Source organism: Chelmon rostratus, chromosome 1, assembly GCF_017976325.1.
Source record: "Chelmon rostratus isolate fCheRos1 chromosome 1, fCheRos1.pri, whole genome shotgun sequence".
Classification (NCBI taxonomy): domain Eukaryota; kingdom Metazoa; phylum Chordata; class Actinopteri; order Chaetodontiformes; family Chaetodontidae; genus Chelmon; species Chelmon rostratus.
The window spans coordinates 28,477,374-28,498,318 of record NC_055658.1 but is presented as its reverse complement, the minus strand read 5'-3'; the positions used below and the strand labels follow the sequence as shown (position 1 = coordinate 28,498,318).

The 20,945-nt window shown below is 41.2% G+C and overlaps 1 protein-coding gene across 2 annotated transcripts in view; it reads right to left on the bottom strand.

Annotated features, from left to right (window-relative positions):
• The window catches only part of coro2ba (coronin, actin binding protein, 2Ba), a 47,728-nt gene extending 28,301 nt beyond the window's left edge, over positions 1–19,427 (bottom strand). For both annotated transcript variants that reach the window (XR_006006853.1, XM_041937504.1), the window contains exon 1: positions 19,265–19,427. Coding sequence is in view for 1 of the 2 variants with exons in the window: in XM_041937504.1 (XP_041793438.1) it covers positions 19,265–19,279 (15 nt within the window). In the remaining variant the exon portion in view is untranslated. The remainder of the gene's footprint in view (positions 1–19,264) is intronic.
• Between the last annotated feature and the right edge of the window lie 1,518 nt (positions 19,428–20,945).

The following is a 20,945-nucleotide window of genomic DNA, read 5'->3' as shown; positions in this document are numbered from 1 at the left end:
ACTGCAGCACCACAAACAGAAGCATGCTGCCGAGTGGGAGAGGTGTTGCTCCATACGAATGGATCAAGACCGCGGCAGCCCAAGCACCGTCACCAAAATAACAAACTACCGTATTGGAAACATTGACAAACTGTATCCCGTATGATAAGAAAGGAGCCCGGTGGAAAGCTGTCACGGATGCAGTCGCGATGTATATTACGAGAGATATGGTGCCCATATACACCGTGGAAAAGCCGCGATTTATTCACCTGCTGAAAGTTTTGGACCCCAGGTACGTGCTACCAGGACGCAAACATTTTTCTGAAGTTGCCTTGCCTCAGCTGTATAACAGTACACGCCAAAGGATCGCTACGGAGCTGGAAGAAGTTCCGTTCTACTCCGCGACAACCGATCTGCAGTCCAGCAGAGTGATGCAGTTTAACGGTGCACTTCATAAGCTGAGAGTTTTGTTTGCACTTTATTTTATGTTTTATTTTTTCAAGTTGGTTTTAGAGTGCATTGTGTCATTTTGAAACTAGATAAAGCTCACTGAAAAGTTACATTGTCACTGTTTACGATGGTAGGAGGGCTTGCCATCTCTTTATTGTGGCTTGTTTATGTAACTTAAACCATAGAAGGGAGACTTTAAACAAAACTAGAAAATTCCCCCTGGGAAATTTTGAAAGGGACACGGGGTGTGTTCGAGCCGAAAAAATTATCTACGTTTTAAAGTTTGAATGAAGTCTCTAGGACAAAGTATGGCCGAGCAGCGGACAATTGAAAAAGGCTGAAATTTGAGGAAATTTCCCCATTCATTTCTTATGGGAAATTTATCGCAGTTGTTCGCGTCTTACGTCGGCCTTCGATGGTCATAGCTCGAAAACCGTAAGAGATATCAAAATGTGCCGAGGGTCATTTGGAGCCGACAAAATTATCTACGTTTTAAAGTTTGAATGAAGTCTCTAGGAGAAACTATGGCGAAGCAGCGGACAATTGAAAAAGGCTGCAATGTGAGAAAACGGCAGATATCAGAGGCAGTCAGTCCCTGATTAATGAATTGCTCTCAGCTGTGTTTCTGTGGCTTTCTCCTTGTCTGTCTCTGTTGATCACCTCAGCTGTCTGTGTCTGCTTCTCTCCTCTGCTTCATGTCTCTGTTAACATGAATTAATGAACTGAATCAATAAACATGAATGGAGCTAATGCTAACGGAGCTAACAGAGCTAACACTAATGGAGCGAACAGCTAACGGTGCGAATAGAGCTAACGGCGCTAACGCAACCAGAGCTAACTGTGCTAACAGAGCTAATAGAGCTAGCGGCGTTAACAAGGGGGCGGGGGGATGGGGTTTTCATTATGCATTTGTCTGTGTGTGTGTGTTTATGTATCTGTCGTTGTGTGTGACTGCGTATGTGTGTGTCTTCGTCTGTTTCTGTGGCTTTCTCCTTGTCTGTCTCTGTTGATCACCTCAGCTGTCTGTGTCTGCTTCTCTCCTCTGCTTCATGTCTCTGTTAACATGAATTAATGAACTGAATCAATAAGCATGAATGGAGTTAATGCTAACAGAGCTAACAGAGCTAACACTAACGGAGCTAACACTAACGGAGCTAACAGCTAACGGCGCGAATAGAGCTAACGGCGCTAACGCTAACAGAGCTAACTGTGCTAACAGAGCTAATAGAGCTAACGGTGTTAACAAGGGGGCGGGGGGATGGGGTTTTCATTATGCATTTGTCTGTGTATGTGTGTTTATGTATCTGTCATTGTGTGTGACTGCGTATGTGTGTGTCTTCGTCTGTTTGTGTGTGTGTGTGTCTGCTTGAACTACACAAGCAGCCCAACCAGCTCCTACATGGAGATGTGTATGGTATATATGTGTCTGAATGTGTGTGTGTGTGTGCGTGTGTGCCTGTGTAACTTCTGCCCCACCTGCTGATAATTACCTCTCTACCTCTCCCACTTTTTACCTGTTCCTGTTCAGCTTTGACGTGCTGTTTTTAATCACTTTTTAGCTGTTGGTTAGCCCTTTTTGTGTGTGCATTTGTGTGACTACTGTCTCAACCTCTTTGGCAAAGAGCTTTCTGAAGCTGAGTTTAACTGTTTGTTGCACGGAGATTGTTTTCAAACAATGCCCTTGTTTTGACTGAGCTCGTTAAGATAATCATCTCAGGCTTGTTGTCCTGCAGATGTGTGTGCGTGGGTTATTGACCGGTGTGTGTGTAAATGACAGTTGCACCTGTTAAACTCTTCCCTTGAAAAGCGGCTTTTTCGCTGTCGGTTTCTTCCGAACAACTTGCGATTGTGTCAAAACCGTAGCTGCTATCAAAAAACCGATTACACTGTGAGATGCGGACAAGTCTGGGCCAGATGTACGTGTGTTTTATGTCCAGATATTCTTTAGAAAAATGACAAAATGGTCGACTTAAAAAGACTCTGCGACTCAGAGAACAGGAGTTTGTATTGTATGCAGTGAGATTTGGGTTCGGCGAACCTCCCGAACTAAATCCTCTGGTGAGAGAACCGTACCTCGTATCAGAGTGTACTATAGATCATCGGACTCCCGAGAACTTCCTGAGTCCGACCATCTCCTCGTTTTATTCCTGACACAACAACTTTTCGTTTTATGGCGATCTAAAGACAGGAGGCATTTCTGCTTTGCTCACAAAACAGCTCTGAATTTTAACATGTGACTTAATGGGAGAGCAGGAGGGAGCTGGCTGCACAAAAAGTCTCACTATTTAAATTCAGTAAGTCTCTCAGCTTTTTCGAAGACCTCACATGAAAGAGGACAAGTTTGTCTACAAAATGAGCCCAAATTTATGCGTGTAGAGTGTAATTTGTGGCCGTAGCGACGAGAAAAAGGAGATTTTCGGATCATTTTTAGACTCTGTGCCACTCTGTCCCCCACTCTAGCACGAACATTCCGCGCAATACACACCCATTATAATCTCAAAATTTCCCTCCAAATGATCACTGTCATTGAACAGTGACTGAACAAAAACTATACGACCCGAGTCACTGGCTCCTGCAGCTATGAAATAGCTGTAGGAGCCAGTGACTCGGGACGTTGCCCCGTGTCCCTAATAAAATTGAAACTTGTTTTGAACTATTTCTTTGTCATCTGCAAATTGATTTTAGGTAGGGGGTGAAAAAAAAATAGATTTAAATCGTGAATCGGGATTTTTTGTGAAAAAATCGGAGATTTTTTTTTTAGGCCATATCGCCCAGCCCTATATTCCAATTTTTAATAGATAAACGCCTGTATACAATGTAGGTCGAAAAAACAGAATCATTTTTAAGCCCAGAAAGTTTGTACATATAATGAATTTGAAATAGTAACTTACAATCACAGGTTATATAAAATATGAAAGAAACTACTTGACATCACACAAAAACAAAGGAGCATAATAATGCAAGAATAAGTCTAAAGTCTCGCTAGTGGTCTCTAGTGGCTGAAAAGTTCCTTACATCCTACAATATGAAAATGTTGGAGCAACTATACATTTTCTGTCAATTTTCTATTGTTAGGTCCTTACCAATGAGATTCAAACAACTCCAATAACAGATAAAGTTATACATATATTTATCAGATATTCTATCTATTTCAGTATCCAGCATTGAAAGGATTTATCCTCTTGGGAGCATGAATGAAACTGGAGGAATCATTGTAGGGTGACCTTGAATTTTCACAGCAAATTTCTTGCCAGTCTGTCCAGTGGTTGTTGAGATGTTTTGCTCAGGACCGAAGTATTGGAGAAACTGACAAGCAGTAGCTGTAGATGCTGGATACCAGTAGTGAAAAGCTATTATAGAGCTATTAGTCTGATACGCTTACCCAGGGCAATGAGATAATTAATGTCTTTGTACATGAACCTCACATACTTTAATATCATATTAGTCCACCAGGTCAGTTTTCTATAATCTCTTTATGGTTATTCACAGTTTAATGGAGTGGTTGATTAATATTGTTTGCGGGTTCAAAGAATGACCACTGGTTCTATGAAATGATATGTTCAGTCAATGAAAATAAGTGACATATTAAGTACACTCCATATCATAAAGTGATTAATAACTTTGAAAAGGGAAGTTGTGTGATGTTGATGCTGAAGGAGAAATCACACCAGTGGTGAGCAGAGGAAGCACAGGAGCAAAATGAAATAAAATTAAACATAGCATACAAAGATTGAGCTCCTTTATGAGGCTACTAAGAGGGCTAATTAGGCCAGAATGTTTTTCTCCCATTGGTGGTTCTTCAACAGAAATGATAGATAGGCTTGTCAGAGCCTATTAACATGGGCAGGATACAAAGAAGGTCCAATCTGTGAGAGACAAACTGAAAGCAGCAATTTTGGCACCTTTGTCAGCTTTAAGCTGGGGGCAGGGAAACTCCAGATGTTCCTATTTATTCTGAGCAGCGGCCGTGTGGAAAGACTTCTAATTGGTTTTTCTACCAAAGTAAGCAGGTCAAACCACAACTGTAGTAATGGCCCTTGGTTGTTTCTACAGGCAATAAAGGGTAGGTTAGATATCAAGGTGGTGTGAGTGGAGATATGCACAGCTACATGCACTCCTACACATTTGGGATAACTTCTCATTTGTCTCTTCAATATTATCTTTTAGCGCTTTCTGTTTCAATTAAGAAAAAAGCAACCCATGAAACTATCTTCTTATCACACACACACATCTGAAACAGACAACAATAAATGCTTTTGCATCCATGTGTGAGCTTGTTAAGCAACATTTGAAATGACAGTTTTCCCATATGTGGGTGAAGGTTAATGTGTTGTGAATTTGACCTATTTCAGCGGAGCCACTCTGTTGATGACATCACCCAGAGACAACTAACAACAGGAGCACAATACTAACGCTGTCGTCATTCTTCATTCATGTGCTTCCATTTATTTATTCTAATTTTTCCATTTTAGGAGAGGTTTATTATTTTAAGTTCATACACGAGCACGCCACTCATATGGTAGGACAGCGTTTGGCCTGCTAGCAATATGCGGGATATCTATTATATGGTCACTCATGCACATCTTTCCAGTCTGTTGCACTGATCACTTTATAGCCAGCCTGTCAATTGGACCTCTACAGTATAGTAGACCTATGTGTCCCAGTTTAAAAGCCAGTTGTAAAACACAGACCTCATTTCGCTATCCTCTGTGGGGACAAATATTTAATTTTGGCTGCTTTCCATAGGGGATTCTTTATTGGCACCATCTACTCCCTACTGGATCTGCTCATTTCCAGAGTCATCCTTTAGCTCATTGTATGATCTGCTCTAGTCTTATTTCTGTGTGTACCATTTTTGTGGATTACAGTATTTTAGATGGATTGGGCATTAATCTTGTCAGACAGATCAATAGTCTTATAAAAGCACAGCACATGTGGCTAATAGCATTAGCAGTTGTGGAAAATTGCTAACTCTCTTGGTTAGTTCATTTGGATGACCCTGCTATCTCCCTGTGGTTTCATTGGTGAGAAGCCACAGTTTGACATTTTCCAGTCCAGACCATTTACAGTTTTACAGTGACATAAGGTGACTAATAAAGGGATACCAACTCCATCTAGTAAATTCACTGCTGGTGCAGCAGAAAAATAAGGGTGGTGTTGTACGGGGGGGTTGTAAATTTTTATCTTAAAACTTAACATAAAGATTAGCATTACAGTTTCTCTTTTATCGCTCCATGGCACAAGGACCTGGTTAATTTTTGCATGCCTTTCTTTGCTGACAAAATCAGCACGTTTCCACTCCAAACCGCAACAGCTTTTTTCCTCTTACGTTATGGAATAATGTCGTTTAGCCTTTATTACCCTCAGCTCAGGAATTCACAGCTTCCATTCTTCATTGTCAGCAGCACTGCCAGGCGACGGTCCTTACCTTGTGTGCCCGAGACGAGGAATACAGATAATCTTACGGAAAGTGACTAAAAGACCTTGCTAACAGTTTGTTAAATGAGTCTACATGATTCTGGCGGAGCACTGGTCCACGTAACTGATTATTTTTTAGGTAAACTGTATTAAATTGATGTAAGTGGAAGATATTCCAAGTTCATTTTAGGTTATCTTTGGTCTTCTAATAGTTGAGAGCCTGGTCTCTTGAAATGTTGGGAATTAAGTGTTATTTCCTAAATGGTACATGCATCACCTGTGCACAGAAAAAACGAGGCATGACTATAATGGCAAACAGCATGGTGGGAAGTATGGGTGTAGGGTGGTGGATAGGTGGTCATGATTGCCTGCAACACTGGTTTTAATCCCTAAAATCAGACTAAACACATTTCTACTGCACAAAAAATTAACAAAAAACTAGGTTTGCAATTAAGTACTTCTTCTTGTTATAAGGATGATGTTTTTGCAAACAAATGCACACTCACACATCCAGCAGAAACAGAACAACAGGGGCATCCCTTTGGAATCTACTTTCTCATTAGCTGTCAAATGATGTGTCATCCCTGATTCAGTCAGACAGTCTGTGATTTTCTTCACCAGCCACTCGTCAAGGCAAAACAACAAGTTAAAAGCTGCAAAGAGCCCAGGATGGGGTGTTAAATTTCTGTGGGATAGGCAGTACTAATAACCCCTTTACTCGACAGGGAATCGTTCCATTCTACTTTAATGACAAAAATACTGTATAATGGTGCTTTATTTTATTTCTTATTATTTTTTTTAAGTTCTTCTTATTTAACCATGACCATAGTATTTCCTGAACTTTAGCTTTCTTTTAGTTGCATAATCGCACAAGTTTTTCATGTGTGAATTTAAGGAAATGGAGCTTCCAAATGTTGCTGTTGTCACATTATTCATCTCGTTGTGGAGGAATGCAAGAAAACACCTCAGAAGACACAATTTTATAAGCAATGCTTTGATCTGAGCTGTATTTTAATCAGATCTCTGCATGTTTTCCTCACCCCGTCTTTGCCGCTGTGTTATACGGCATCCTCCTCTCTACTTCATCTCTTTCCACAAACCATTTACAGAAATAAATGACCTGGCACATCACCATAGACCCAGCAAACCCTCTCAGCTGCTGTCAGCACCCACGGTGAAGACGCAAGGGGCTGGAATGCAGAGACAGATGGCTCTCAGCTGGTGAATCCGTCCAGTAAACAATAACACAGAGAAAATGCATACAGTAGGTCTATACACAGCAATGTGGCGTCCACAGGATTTCCCTGAGCAACTGACTTTGTCGTCTAATCCAAAGTGTATTCAGCTTGCTATCACTAAATCAACACAGCATTATTAGGGTTAGGGTAAAAGTCCACTTTGAGTATTTTTTTTGTTTTAAGAGGACGCTTCATCAAACTGGAGAAAGGAATGTACAGGACACTGTCCTTGGAAAGTTCAAGCCCAAAGCATGTTTCTGGTTTAGAATTCTGCATGAATGGGCAATTTTTAGTGTTCAATATATTTTATTAATGTCAAAAAACAATGTATTAAAAGTAGCAGAGAATACAGTTTGTGTTTGACATGACTGGAGGAGCATGAATTCTAATGTCCAATAATTTCTAAAGGCTCTTTGTTTTCACGCCTCTCTTGTTAGACTGTTGTTTTTTAGACAGACAGGCATACCCACTGTGTTTCCATAGAGACAGCAATGGAAATCCAGACAGCTGAAAGTACTGTACGAACAAATTCTCCAAAAATAAAGACCGATAGACATTTGTACTGATGTTTCTCTGTCGTAATGAAGAATATCTGAAGGAAGAATCAGACAATAGTTCTGTGAAATTAATTCCAGTTTAAATCTAACCTAGTGATGCAGTGTCATGTTGCTGCCTACACACACACACACACACACACACACACACACACACACACACACACACATATAAACTTCAAATTATACAGAATGGGTTTTTAAAATTACTACATCATCTAAAATTAGTTTCTTATCTTGTCCTTTTTTTTCTTTCTTAACCTCTCGCTGTTGGTCTGAGGAGGGTGAAGATAGCCAAATGATTCCTGTGATCAACCAGGTGTTTCTTTTCACCTGTAAGCTCACCACAGCTGTTCTACGTGCGCTACCTGCTCCAGATCCCGTTCTTTCCGCAGGACACCCTGACAACCACTAGGAGTCACTAGTGCAGCAAGAACACTCTCTTCTACCAACTACTACCAACTTCCCACCTATGAACACAAACAAAAACAGTAAGAGCCAGCTCTGAAGGACCTCTGAACTGAACCCAGTTTTCTGCAGCACCAATAGCTCTCTGTGCCACCTGCTGCCTGATCTCTCTTACAGTCAATTCACGTCAAACAAGCCTCGCTTTGGCCAAACTCATCTAACAAACTGCTGACATACCAGGCTTTATCTGTGGCTCAGAGCTGACACTTTCACCATATACTGTAGCCTTTATAAGAGGATTACGTGCTTATGGTTCATGTGATCTCCTCACGAGCTCTTCAGTTTGTTCATAACAGATAACCACCATGACCAACTACCCTCAAAATATCGTTTTTAATAGTTTTTGTGCATCTCATTCGAAGCAGTTGAAGAGATTATAGCATATATGGTAGCAAGGTTACCAAAAATATATTCAATATAGAGGATAGTAGACATGTGCAGTAAGACAGAAGGCATATGAGGGATGGAAATGAAAAACATGAAGTGTTTTGTGCTGCAGAGAGAGTATTATCTATATTTACACTGCTATCAGTGCCCATAGGCGAAAAACAGAGCTGAATATGACCCTAATGAACTCCAACGTGGATGTCTGTGTGTGCTTGTGTGTGTGTGAGAGAGAGAGAGTGTGGGTGGTGGTATCATCCACCATGGATGTGCTCTCACTCGTTGCCCCACTCCCCGCTCATTGCTCTCTTATGTTCACTCAACTCTTCAGCACTGTCAGTGTAGCACACAGTTCTACAGTATCCTACAGTATAATGCACACAAAGGTGCATTCATGATCTGTATGTTCATATGTTCACATTTATCACCGGCACAAGACATCACAGCACATTGTACCTGACCCCCCACGCCACGTGAAACACACAAATCACAGGGCGTCTGCACCGATGACAGAACGTGCCTCAAATGTGAGTTGACGTTGCTTAAGCATGCAAGAAATGAACTGATGAACTGAAATGCACTGCCACTGTCAGCCTCATGACTGGGCGTGTGATGTGGGATAAAATTATGTAAGTAGATTCCATGACACTTCATCAGGCCTCCCAACCAGGCAGCTATTGTTCAGTGAAAATACGGACCACCCGGACTCTCACTGCAGTGGCATTGCGACGGGCTGCATTTTTGACCGCCACAGTGTCACCAGTGCAGCTGTAGTGATACTCAAACAGTGCATTCCTTTCTCAGTGCCTCTGTTCACTAAACAGAACAGTTCTAGCTAGGAAAGCTCTGTAAATTGAGTCATTTCACATCCACTGTGACTGTTAAAGCGACAGATTGCTTCCTGGGGATGATTCCACCTTGATGCATTGTGGGTCATATGGCCATTACTCTTAGCGATTATGATCAATTTGTACTCAAGAAATTTCTGCAACAAGGCCTGACATCTTCTGGTCAGGTGGTTGATAAGTTGATCGATATGCTCTTATCCAACCAAATTCTCACTGGTTGGACAATCACTGGTGTTATATCCATCAGGAGAAAGTGCTTCTTAATCCTTCAGCTTTGCTCCTGGCAGAGCAAAGTCCGTTTAATGTCTGGTCCAGCTGATTCAGACACTGTCTCACATACAGCTCTTCTGGGTAATGTCTACACAAGTTCAGGGTTGCAGTGTATGTGTGAATGAGAGAGAGATTTTCCCCCATCAACCAATCGACCGATTGAAGAGTAGGCAGAATTTCAGTCAATAATTTCTTTGGTTGACTACAGCCCTCCCACAGCAACATGACCACACCAGTTGGATGGAAAAAGAAATGAGCAGTCGGACAATGAAACAAAGAAGCGGAGATTTTTGTAATGATTACCGACATCTTGTGCGATCCTGGATAATCAATGATTGCACGAGAAAACAATGAGTGTACCAAAGGACAGCAAGTACAGTTGGCACCCGTAAAAGTGTAATAATCACCTCTGGGACTAAAGACTGATGAAAGTATTATAATATTCAATGGCCATTACTTTTTTCTATTGAGTTTTATGATACATAAATACCACCCGTACAGCTGCTGCAAGCTATTCAATTTGTTTTAATGTGCCAAAGCCAGATACTGTCTGAAAAGAGAGCCTCTTGTGTCACTATAACTCTGCTGTAATGGCCACAGAGGCCACAGAGTTTTAGGACCCTCTTAACGAGTCAGAGACTTAGAGAAAGAAAAAAAGAAAGACAGAGACAAAGACAGCTAAATATAAAAAGAAAGCAGGTAGCTGCAGCTTTAACGTACAAAACAGACTGAAGGCCTAAAGGACATTTACAAGAGGAGACAAGAGACAGGATCAAATTGGAGATTTTGTAGTGATATGTAAAACATTAGTGGAGTGAAGGGAAAAAAAGAAAGGTTGAATACGTGAAAGGAGGATTGCTCGGAGGAGGAGGGCTGACACAGGGTTTGAATCCACCTAGGAGAATGAGTAACCGCAAAAAATCTAAATCTAAAACTAGTATTGAGCCTTACTACCACTTTCTTCATACATGGGCTGTAAAAAATGTATGAACACTGTGAGATAAACACATTTTCTTGAATGCAAACAAATTTTCTACAAAATTCTTCTTTGGAATTAAGTAACTATCTCACCTTGCTCACACTTCAGTGTTGGATACCAGACTATGGGAATTTTACAGTGCACAAAATACTTTTCACCCTCCGTCCACCCCTTGCACACCATCACACACACTTGCGCACACAAAGTAAAACCCCCATCTGTTTCAATGCACTTATTGCCTTGACCCCAGCCCCACAAACAGGAAGCACATCCTATGTCCTGATTGTACAGACTGCACACATGCACAGAGACGCACACACAGATTCCATGGGATGTGCACCTAATCTCGGCCGGAGGGGAAAGGGGGTGGCGTTAATGGTCACTCTCTCCTGTGTCTTTATTTCCTCTGGAGAACGTTCACAAATAATTTCACATGATTCCATCCTCTTCTATTCCAGCGACCTCCCAAAGGGGAACCCAAAAATGAACACTTTCATCCAACAAAAGCCGCAACAAAGCTTTCCTCTGTGCAGTTTCGCAATGAATTCAAGTCATACTTTGGAGAGAAAGTCACCTACTATGTGAGCGTCTGGGTTGTGTGAATGCATTTGCAGCGGAGGAATGATTCATGCAGCGACACGAGGAAAGAAGGGCTTCCCAACGCTTTTGGAAATACACTACAGGCTTTTCGCACAGATTTGAAAAGTACAGTTTTTACAGACAGACACACACACACACACACACACACACACACACACACACACACACACACACACACACACACACACACACACAAAGACAGACAGACACATTGAGCAGGGTAAGGAAGCTTTCTGACAGGCAATGAGCTCATGAGATCTGAATGTCTTCCTGCGGTGAATGCTTTTCTGTGGCTTTCTCACAACTATTTCCCTTTTTTTCTCACACTTTTTGTCTGTCCCCCTTTTCACACGCACACACACACAACTTGCTCTCCCCTTGTTAATTCTTTCATTGGCTCCATTTAGAGTGAATATGAGAAACAAAAAGATTAATTCTGGATTTAGTATTCTTAATCTGCTAACATGTGTAGATTTTCTACTGCAGGAATAGCAAGTTTTGGGTTGCTAGGGTGGCGATTTAGCCCTCAGTTTAATGTGTCTGCCTGTGTGCCTGAGTGTGAGAGAGAGTGTGCGGGTAAACATTAAGCTTGACAAATGGCCGGTGGTCTAAATCAGACTCAATTAAGATTTATGGTGGGCGAGGTGCCCTGAGTAAAGAATTTAGACTGTTAAAGTGTGGATGTGCTTGGATTTGTGTGTGTAAATGTGTGCAGCAGTAAATGTTTATTTTCTATTTTGATCAGACATATAGAAGTGAAACAAAATAGTCACTACGATTTGTCAGAGCATTCATATCTTAAAACATATCTTGAATCGTTTAATACTATGAGAGTCTTGACAGCCTTACAGTTAACAGCAGAAGCTGCACCATAAACACTGAAAATGGCTTTCAGACGTCTTTCCAACCACACATGTGCGCCTTACATCAGAGCAGCGTGGGCCTCCTTCATAATTGGGGTGTTTGCAGATATATAATTGAAAACACACTTAACACAGCTGGAAGGCTACTTTGAATTATATAGTATTCACGTCAGTATGGTTAAATATAAAGCTTCTGCTAGAGAGACGCAAGCATGTACATGCGTGTGTGTTCTTGTAGTTTTATCTTCACGAGGGCGGACGTTGAGACCGGCAGAACCAAGACGTTTTGGCAAAGTGAGTGCATTTGCAGTGCTGCTCATCAAATCTTCGAAATCTTCAAATTTGCATAAGAACAAATTTTAGGCACTCATGTTTTGAGTAGCAGAATGTTTTTAGCTAGATGGTTTGTTCTTGAAACAACTGAAATAAACCAACCAGTTTTGATCTTAGCAGGTCTTCATCAGGGTTCAAATTAAAAAAAACAATGCCTGAGTCTGACTTTTTTTATGCATTCATTCTGGAGTGTGTTCTGGTTGGGCAAAAGCAATTGCAAAACCTTATTTGAGGGCTTGGCTTTTAGTTTAAGGGTTAAAATTGAAATAGGATTAGAGTGAGGTTAAGGGTGCAGCGCAGATGCTTACGGTTAGAGTTATGAGACAGATAAGGAAGGAAGCCATAACGGGTCCTCTCATGTATAGTAATACATGCATAAATATGTGTGTGTGTGTGTGTGTGTATGTGTGTGTCCGCCCTCTGGGAATAGACAATCATTTATCACCACCCGGACTCCCTTTAGTGTTAGCTGGGGAGCATTTTTGCTGGTGTCTAAAGGAACAAAAAGGGGTACTCCGAAGGCCAGTCCTCCCCCTCCTCATCTTAGTCACTCTTCTCCTCCCTCAGTGTCCCTCTGTCCGTCTCCCCAGCCCCCTTCCCAGCCCTGGCACACTGCTCTTTCTGTGGTATCCAACCAAAAACAACTGGACCATTTTAAGGGGTTGCCGTGCAAATCACAGCTTTCTAATCAAAGGGGTATTCTAAAGAACAGTCCAAGTGCTCTGAACAACTCTTCCCATGCCAGCAGCTTGCTGTTATACTTTATGGGACAGCTGAATAGTTTGTTAAATGGTTGAAAATTGCTTTGAATATGAAACAGAATTCAGTCCTTCCGTGCTTTTATTTCCCAACGACTCTGGCTGGAGGTCATTTGGCAGACGGAGGGCTGGTTGACCTCAGCCTCCTGGAGAGGTCAGTCTCTTGCACAGAGAAATCCCACTGTGGCCATTATGCCTCTCCCTTGAGCCGTGTGGAGTGAAAGCAAAACTAAAACTGACAGGAAGGTAGCTCAGGGCAACGATCAATGCTAGAGCTAGCCTCTGTTGCCCCCTGTGTTGTTGGAGGACACTGAAGCGGTCTTTTATTGAACAAACCAAAAACTGAGCAGTTTTACTGTATGGGTTTGTTCTTCCTTCTTATATCTTATGGAAGGGAGCAGCTGTGAGCTGCAGGGTTTCATGAGCCTTCTTTGAGATTAAGTCAAGCAGTCTTGAGGATGTAAGACACACATTCAGATGAGCTGAGTTTTAGGTCAAAAGACAGCAGCCAAACAGTTCTGCTCTTTTGCCGATATCGCAAGACCTCTAACACTCTGTACAGATTTAGTAGTAGTGATGGAAGTTATCCACCCACCTACACATACTAATAATGTGTCTGCCAACTCACATTTGTGCCCTCCCACCCACGTCTGCACACTCATACACACACAGACATACATGCAATCACAAAGCAAATGAGAACAGAGTGTCCAGATATAGAATAATAATAATGATCCTCATGTGTTAGCTGTGATGGCAGTTTTCTTCTACACCAGTAGAGGTGTAAAGTAAGTACAACATATTCTTTTCATTATAATTTTCATATTTAGTTCATCATAATAATTTACCCATTTTCACATCACAAGAGTGGATTATGAACATTGTGCACATAAGTCACAGTAAAGCTCAAACGCATTTGAAAAGGCATTTCCACACAATGATGATAGGTTACCTGACAGACTCAGACGCTTCAGGTACTGCATCCGCCCAGACTATTTGCAAAGGAAATTAATGGAAGCAAATGTTGACAATACACATACTGTCAAAATCAAAAAGCAATTTGCAAACAATGTAATTTTTAGCGGTAAAACCTGCATAAAACACCAGCCTGATCTATTTTAGATATTTCTAAAACATAATTTGTATTTTGCAGTATTTTGTATTGAGATTCATGAAAACTCCAGTGAGCGGTGCCATCTCCTTAGCAACTCCTCAGCAGTGTTAAAACTGGTTGCAGCATTTGGCATGGTTATACATATAACCCTGCAGTATAATAACATCATCCAGCAATTTAAGGAATGCATTACCCAAAAGTATTTTACAAATCATATTATGATGCTCAATTTGAGGTATTATGATATTTGGTAGCAATACGGGATAAACCTCCAGGTTCAAAGAAATTACTGCCAGTAGACTAAACTGTCGGCGTTAAAAAGCTAAAGAGCTTATGGTTCCATCTCACAGACGACTCGGTCCAGTAAGGCCATGTTTGAAAGCAAACGCCATGGATTTAAACATGCAATGACCTATTTTCAATGAGGAGTGAATGGTAGCTTCTCTCTCTGTCACAGTGAGAGACATACATAGATTTGACATTTTCACATTTTCATTGCTTTCTGGTCAGCAGGATTCCTTTATGTTATACAGTAGACAAACGCATGCACGCACGCACGCACGCACGCACGCACGCACGCACGCACGCACGCACGCACACACACACACACACACACACACACACACACACACACACACACACACACACACACACACACACACACACACACACACACACACACACACACACACACACACACACACACGGGGTTGGGGGGGTCACTGAACCTTTGCATATATGAATGCAGATACTTATGGGTTTTAACAATTTTAGTTTTGTATTATATTATATTATTTGATTATACAAATGATTCAGGCCTATTCCAACAGGTGCTATGCAGATTTATAGATAAATAAACAATAAATAAAATGAAATATGCAAAAATAATAATTGACATTGGAATTGGAATTTCTTTTATTTCATCTGAGTTTAGCTTTACTTTAAGGCGGTCGAGGACAAACAAACAAAACAAAACCAAAGAGGATTGCAAGCATTTTAATGGGCATGTGAGCCTGCTGGTGATGTGGGGAGACAGCTCAAACCACAGGTCTGACTCCACTTGGCAGCCTGTTTCTTGTCCTGTTTTCATGAGTACCAGATATAAGAGAACCAGATTGCTCATGTGTGATGTTGGCAATGTCCTGTTGGGCAGCGTTGGATATCCGTCTTCCACAAGCAGTCAAACCCTCTACGTTAGCCGAATAGTGTTAAGCCTGATTTTAGCGTTGTTAGTCAGCTCAGATTCAGTCCTGTCAGACTGTGTTGAGGGCTGAGATGTATCAGCATTTCTTTGAGCTTTGGTCACTGTGTCAAATATTTCCAAATCTTGCGGTGGTGGTCCCTAGTTTTCTGACTGGTGACTTCCTGAAAACTCCCATGCCGGAAAGGGTGAAAACGCAGTTAATGTACATGTCACAGATTTTTTTTAAGTTTTGAAAAGTCATTAAACAAGCACAATAAGACAACAATGATAGGCTTAATCTTGCTGAACCCCTGGCCAATCATTAAGGCACCCCAGGGTGCCATGGCACCCACTATCCCACCCAATTTCTGAGATAACCAGTACTGGCTACTGCAATCTGCATATGCTCATCAGGTTTACATTTAGCTAGCTAGTTATATTTTAATCAGTACTTCTGCTTTAGGAAAACCCTGCTGGATGTACTTGTTTAGGGATGAACAATAACCATTACACGTTGCCTAGCTGCAGTATCCTGATACATGTATAAATACGCAATACACATTTATCATGTTAGAAGGTAGAGAAAGAAAACGTGTGATAATAAAGAAAAAGTGTGTTAATACTTTGATTTTAAGAAACCTTCTAGTGTAAAAATGCAGATTCTGGTTCTAAGTGTTTTAAAGGAGTAACATGCAAAGTCAGGAATACAACAGAATCAACAAACATACCCAAGACCACCACTAATGTGAACTCTTATCATCATTATCATTATTAGATTATTTTGGCATGAAAATGTCACATAAGCACACGGCTATACGTGCCTAAATCTTGTTGAATCTCTCGAAAAAATTTAAACGAGTGACCTGATATTTAAAATCTGTTGATGCATCAATATTCTATTTGTACTTTTGTCCCACTTAAAGGGTTGTTGATGCTAAATGTTTAACAGCAAAAAAACAGCTTGTAACTTAATAAATACGGGCACAGAAACTTCACTTAAAGCCTTATCTGAGCTTTTAAATTAGTTTTTGATTAATCAGGTATGCAGGCGTGCTAATGAGTGTAAGCAGATAATCCAAGTGACAATACCAACGTGCTAACGAGCCAACATAATATAAACAGTACATAAACACAATGGCTAATTTAAAAAAGATGATATTGCTGTCATGCTTATGCTACATGTGTAAATGTCCCCATTGCAAATCATTGTAAATCTTTACTGTAATGTCAAGAGGTCAGGCCAAACCATGCAAATATTGGTCTGATACTAAGCAGGCATTTCAGGAACTGTCTCTCCAGAATACTGTCAGTCCATATCTGTGTGCTGTGGGGTAGAAGGCTGTTCAGCCCCGTCAGCATAGAAGCTCTTGTCCTGTATCCCTCCCAAGGTGACTTCTCTGCTGTTGGCAGGCATAGCCATGAAAACAGCTCCCTAGACTCTCTCTGCTTCTCCCACACACTCATCATCTTTTAGATACCACTGGGTAATGTGCTTTCATACCTTTTGCACAGAGATGTAGAAGCATGTTTCAGTCTTTCCTTTTGTTTTCCGTCACTCCTTCCTCCTCAGCTCATTCTCACAATTGCAGGTAGGAATCAAAATGAAAGCAAAGACAAAAACAATCATGGGTGTATTCATTAAAATTTGCTTCGATGCCTTTGCCCTTGTCTACAGTCAGATTTAGGATTTGGCTCAGTGCCAACACATGAGCGCCTGACCTTTTTTCTCTTTCAGTTTTCATTGTGGAGAGCATCCACCTACGTAGCAGCACACACACCTCCCACACAATCTCTCTCACACACAGGAGGAAAAAAATGTACTTTGAGAGCAGTCGTCTGTGAATTTGCGTGGTTTTGTGTTAAGAGACTGCAGGGCAGAGTACAATAACTACACCATTCTGTATTAACACAAGTTTTGTGTGGAAATTGTAGGTATGTGACAATAAGTGTGAGTAAATAGGCCATTGTCCTGTGTCTACAGTAGGTCATCTATTTTGGTCCAGGTTAATTCTCTACATGGGAGTAGGCGTGCTAATTTCCTCTCTGTGTGTGTCTCCTCCTGTTTCTCTCCCTCTGTCTCTCTGTTAATTGATTAAGAGGATTCAACCGACTGCTGCAGACTACGACCACCAATATGCACTTGGGTGCACATAAACAGTCAACTGGGCTAAGACTACAACTTTAGGATCATCTTGAGACTGATAAAACACATACACACACACACAAACCCATGTTTGTAGTTTTATCGTTGTGACAACACCAATGGACCTAATGCATTTCCTAGCCCCTTAGACTAACCTTAACCATCACAATTAAATGCTTAACCCCAACCCTGAACCTAATTCTAGTCTAACCCTTAAAACCAAGTCTGAACCCTCTAACAGCCCTTTAAAGGTCTGTCCGAAAGAGAGGAACAGCCAAAATGCCCTCACTGTCCAAAAAAGTCCTCACTCCAAACATCTAAAAATCAAATTGGAAGATAGCTGTAGAAGTACACACACACACACACACACACACATACATATTTGTTGCTGTAACTTGAGAGGACACTGCATTGTCTTATATCCATTCCCAGAAGAATTACAGTACCATTATCTTAACCATCTTGTACTATCTGAACCCTAACATTAACCAAAAACCATATCTTAACCCTAAAATTTAGTGGTTTGCCTTGTGGGAACCAGCTGCTCATCCCTTGATTGGGGCTGAGTTCCCATCATGTGACAGTTTTTTTATTCAGTTTATTTACACACACACACACACATATACATATATATATATATATATATATATATATATATACACACACTAATCTTGAGGTGCTTTGCTGTGTCAGTATTGTGTCAGTCAATATTACCAAGTGGTTTATGTTAAAGGAATACACACACACACACACACACACACACACACACACACACACAAATATATATTTGTGTGTGTGTGTGTGTGTTATATATACATAACGCATATGTCTAAAGTAACAAATGAGGTACAAGCCATCTGAAGTACATTATGTCTAAAATATACTGATGCTTCCAAAATAAAAAATACTCTCATGTTTTCATGTAAGGTGTTCACAAATCTGCTGTAAACCAGAATTTGCATATTGTAATGGCAATCTTTCTGTTAATTAGTATTATAAATCACTATTTGGCAAAGCCACAGTGGGGCTGTAGGGGATGCGCTTTATTCCCCCGAAGCTGCTAGCAAACAAAACACCAAATCAATGGGGACCTGCTTACCAGTTCTCATATTCTTAATGATACAAATGAACAAAACCTTTAACAACCAAACCTGCCAAACACTATCACTAACACTACATATCTGTCCTGTACAAGCAGTATGAGTTTGAAAGGTAATCATATATAAAATTACATCACCTAAAAGAGACAGTTAAGTCTTCAAATGCCAGGCCTGACATTCAATTTCTGCTCTGAGTCTCATCTAAATAAAGTTTATATCTCCTACACAGATAAAAACAATGACTTTCTCATACCCAGAATGAATTGTTGCCTGTAATACGCTGCAGATTACAGAATGCAATCACAGAATTTGATTTTGGTCTTATCATAACCGGACTGCATTTCTAATGGGAGCACAGTCATACACATTAACACATATCCTCAGGCAGCAGCGGCATCCTGATAACCTTGCGCTTCCCGGCAACTCCAACACTACTCAAAAACTCATCTTCACTCCTCCGCAGACAAACACACACAAACACACGAGAATAACAATTGAAATAACCCTCACATTCCAATCTAACCCCAAGCCCAGAACACTGGTGACATGCTGAAAGTTGTTCCCCATCCAAAGCAGTCTTACCTTTGTGACAGTCATGCAGAATCAGTGGGTGAGGAGCAGGCCAGTGTCCCCTTCAAGCAGAGAGCAACGCCGCAGGAGTGGCAGAGTGATGAGAAGGAGAGGAGGGCAGCTCTGCTGAATATGCAGAGAGAGGGAGAAAGGAGGAGGGACAGACAGGTTAGTGTGTCTGGTTCACTAAGTACGGAGGGGCTGATTGCTGCTGCAGTGAAGTAATGGCTGGCAGTCGGCGTGTGGTTGGTTACTACAACAGGGAAAAGCTCCTCGCTAGGATACACCCCTCCCTCCTCCCTCGCCAACTGCACACACGCAAACACACACACTGATGATGCACACAAAGTCTGGCTGCCCTACTCTCTCACTCTCTGTCGCTCGCAATATGATTAGTGATGGGCTAATACAGCTTATTGATGAGCAGTCAGGCAGGGCTGCAGGGGGAGGCGGGAGCAATGCTGCCTGGGACAGGAGAGGAGAGGACTGCAGAAACAGGGAGAGGAAGGGAGGGAGGGAGCTGGACGCTGTGTCGCAGTCTGCTACTCGGGCATGGAGCTAGCTGCACGTCATCTGGTGTGGATAAGTGTGTGTGTGTGTGTGTGTGTGGGAGTGAGTGACATAGGCATTGATGGGAGGAGACAAGAACATCTTTGATTTTTGCACCAAGTCAAATCCAAAAAACACTGAATCTCGTTATTTCTAAACAATATAGAGGCAGAGGCACGTGCACATGGACACACACAAGATTACACGTATACACAAGCTAAAAGTTGTAAAGCTGTACTTATGAGGACACTCTTTGACTATGTTTATCTCCTTGTCCTTCACCCAATCCCTACACGCATCCTTTAACCTGACCCTAACTTTCTGTGGAATCAAACTGTGATGATATTATCATATTGTGTTATTACTTTGCCAAAATCTGTTGTATAAATCAATGAAATTGGACACAAATACCAGCAAAATCAGTTATTAGAGCTTTTGTTTTACACGCATGATAAGTTTTGTCTGAGTGGAACACAATTAATGATAATGATCAATTTTACTTCACTTTGGATATATTTGTTATATTGTGACATATATCATTGTCAAAAATTATTCTTTTTAGTGTCATGATATGGATGCTAATGCAAACTGTAATTTAAATCCAGATTGATTTCTCGAAGAAATCAGAATCTGTATGTTATCTTCATATCTCCATATTTGAGTACTTTCTTTGTCAAGTATAGGAGCACAAAGGAACCCATACTCACAGAGCAACACATCTTTGTCATACTAATTGTGTCAGCACATGCTGGAGTAAAGGCCACTAAGACATACAAAGACAGCAGTCCACCCCAAGTGACATGATAGAAATCATCCATCGCAAGCAGGTCACTTTGGTTTTCTGATTTAACTGTGGTTTAGACTCACCCATATTGTCATTCAGTGGTCAATTTGCTCCTCAATCTCAGTCTTTGGGAGTATCATCCGAGGCCCAGCTTTCAGCATTTCCTGTCTGGAACAATAGTATTTCCTGTGTCTGTGTGCATGTTGGGATGGGAGGAGGGGTCAGGGGTGGTCTTCAAAACTATATGAGAAAATATGTGATCTGTCACTTAAGATGGGCTACAATAGTACTTAGTTTTGCACAGTGAGCATGTATTATTGTAATATGACAGGTTGTACTTCCTTACAAGAAACACATTAT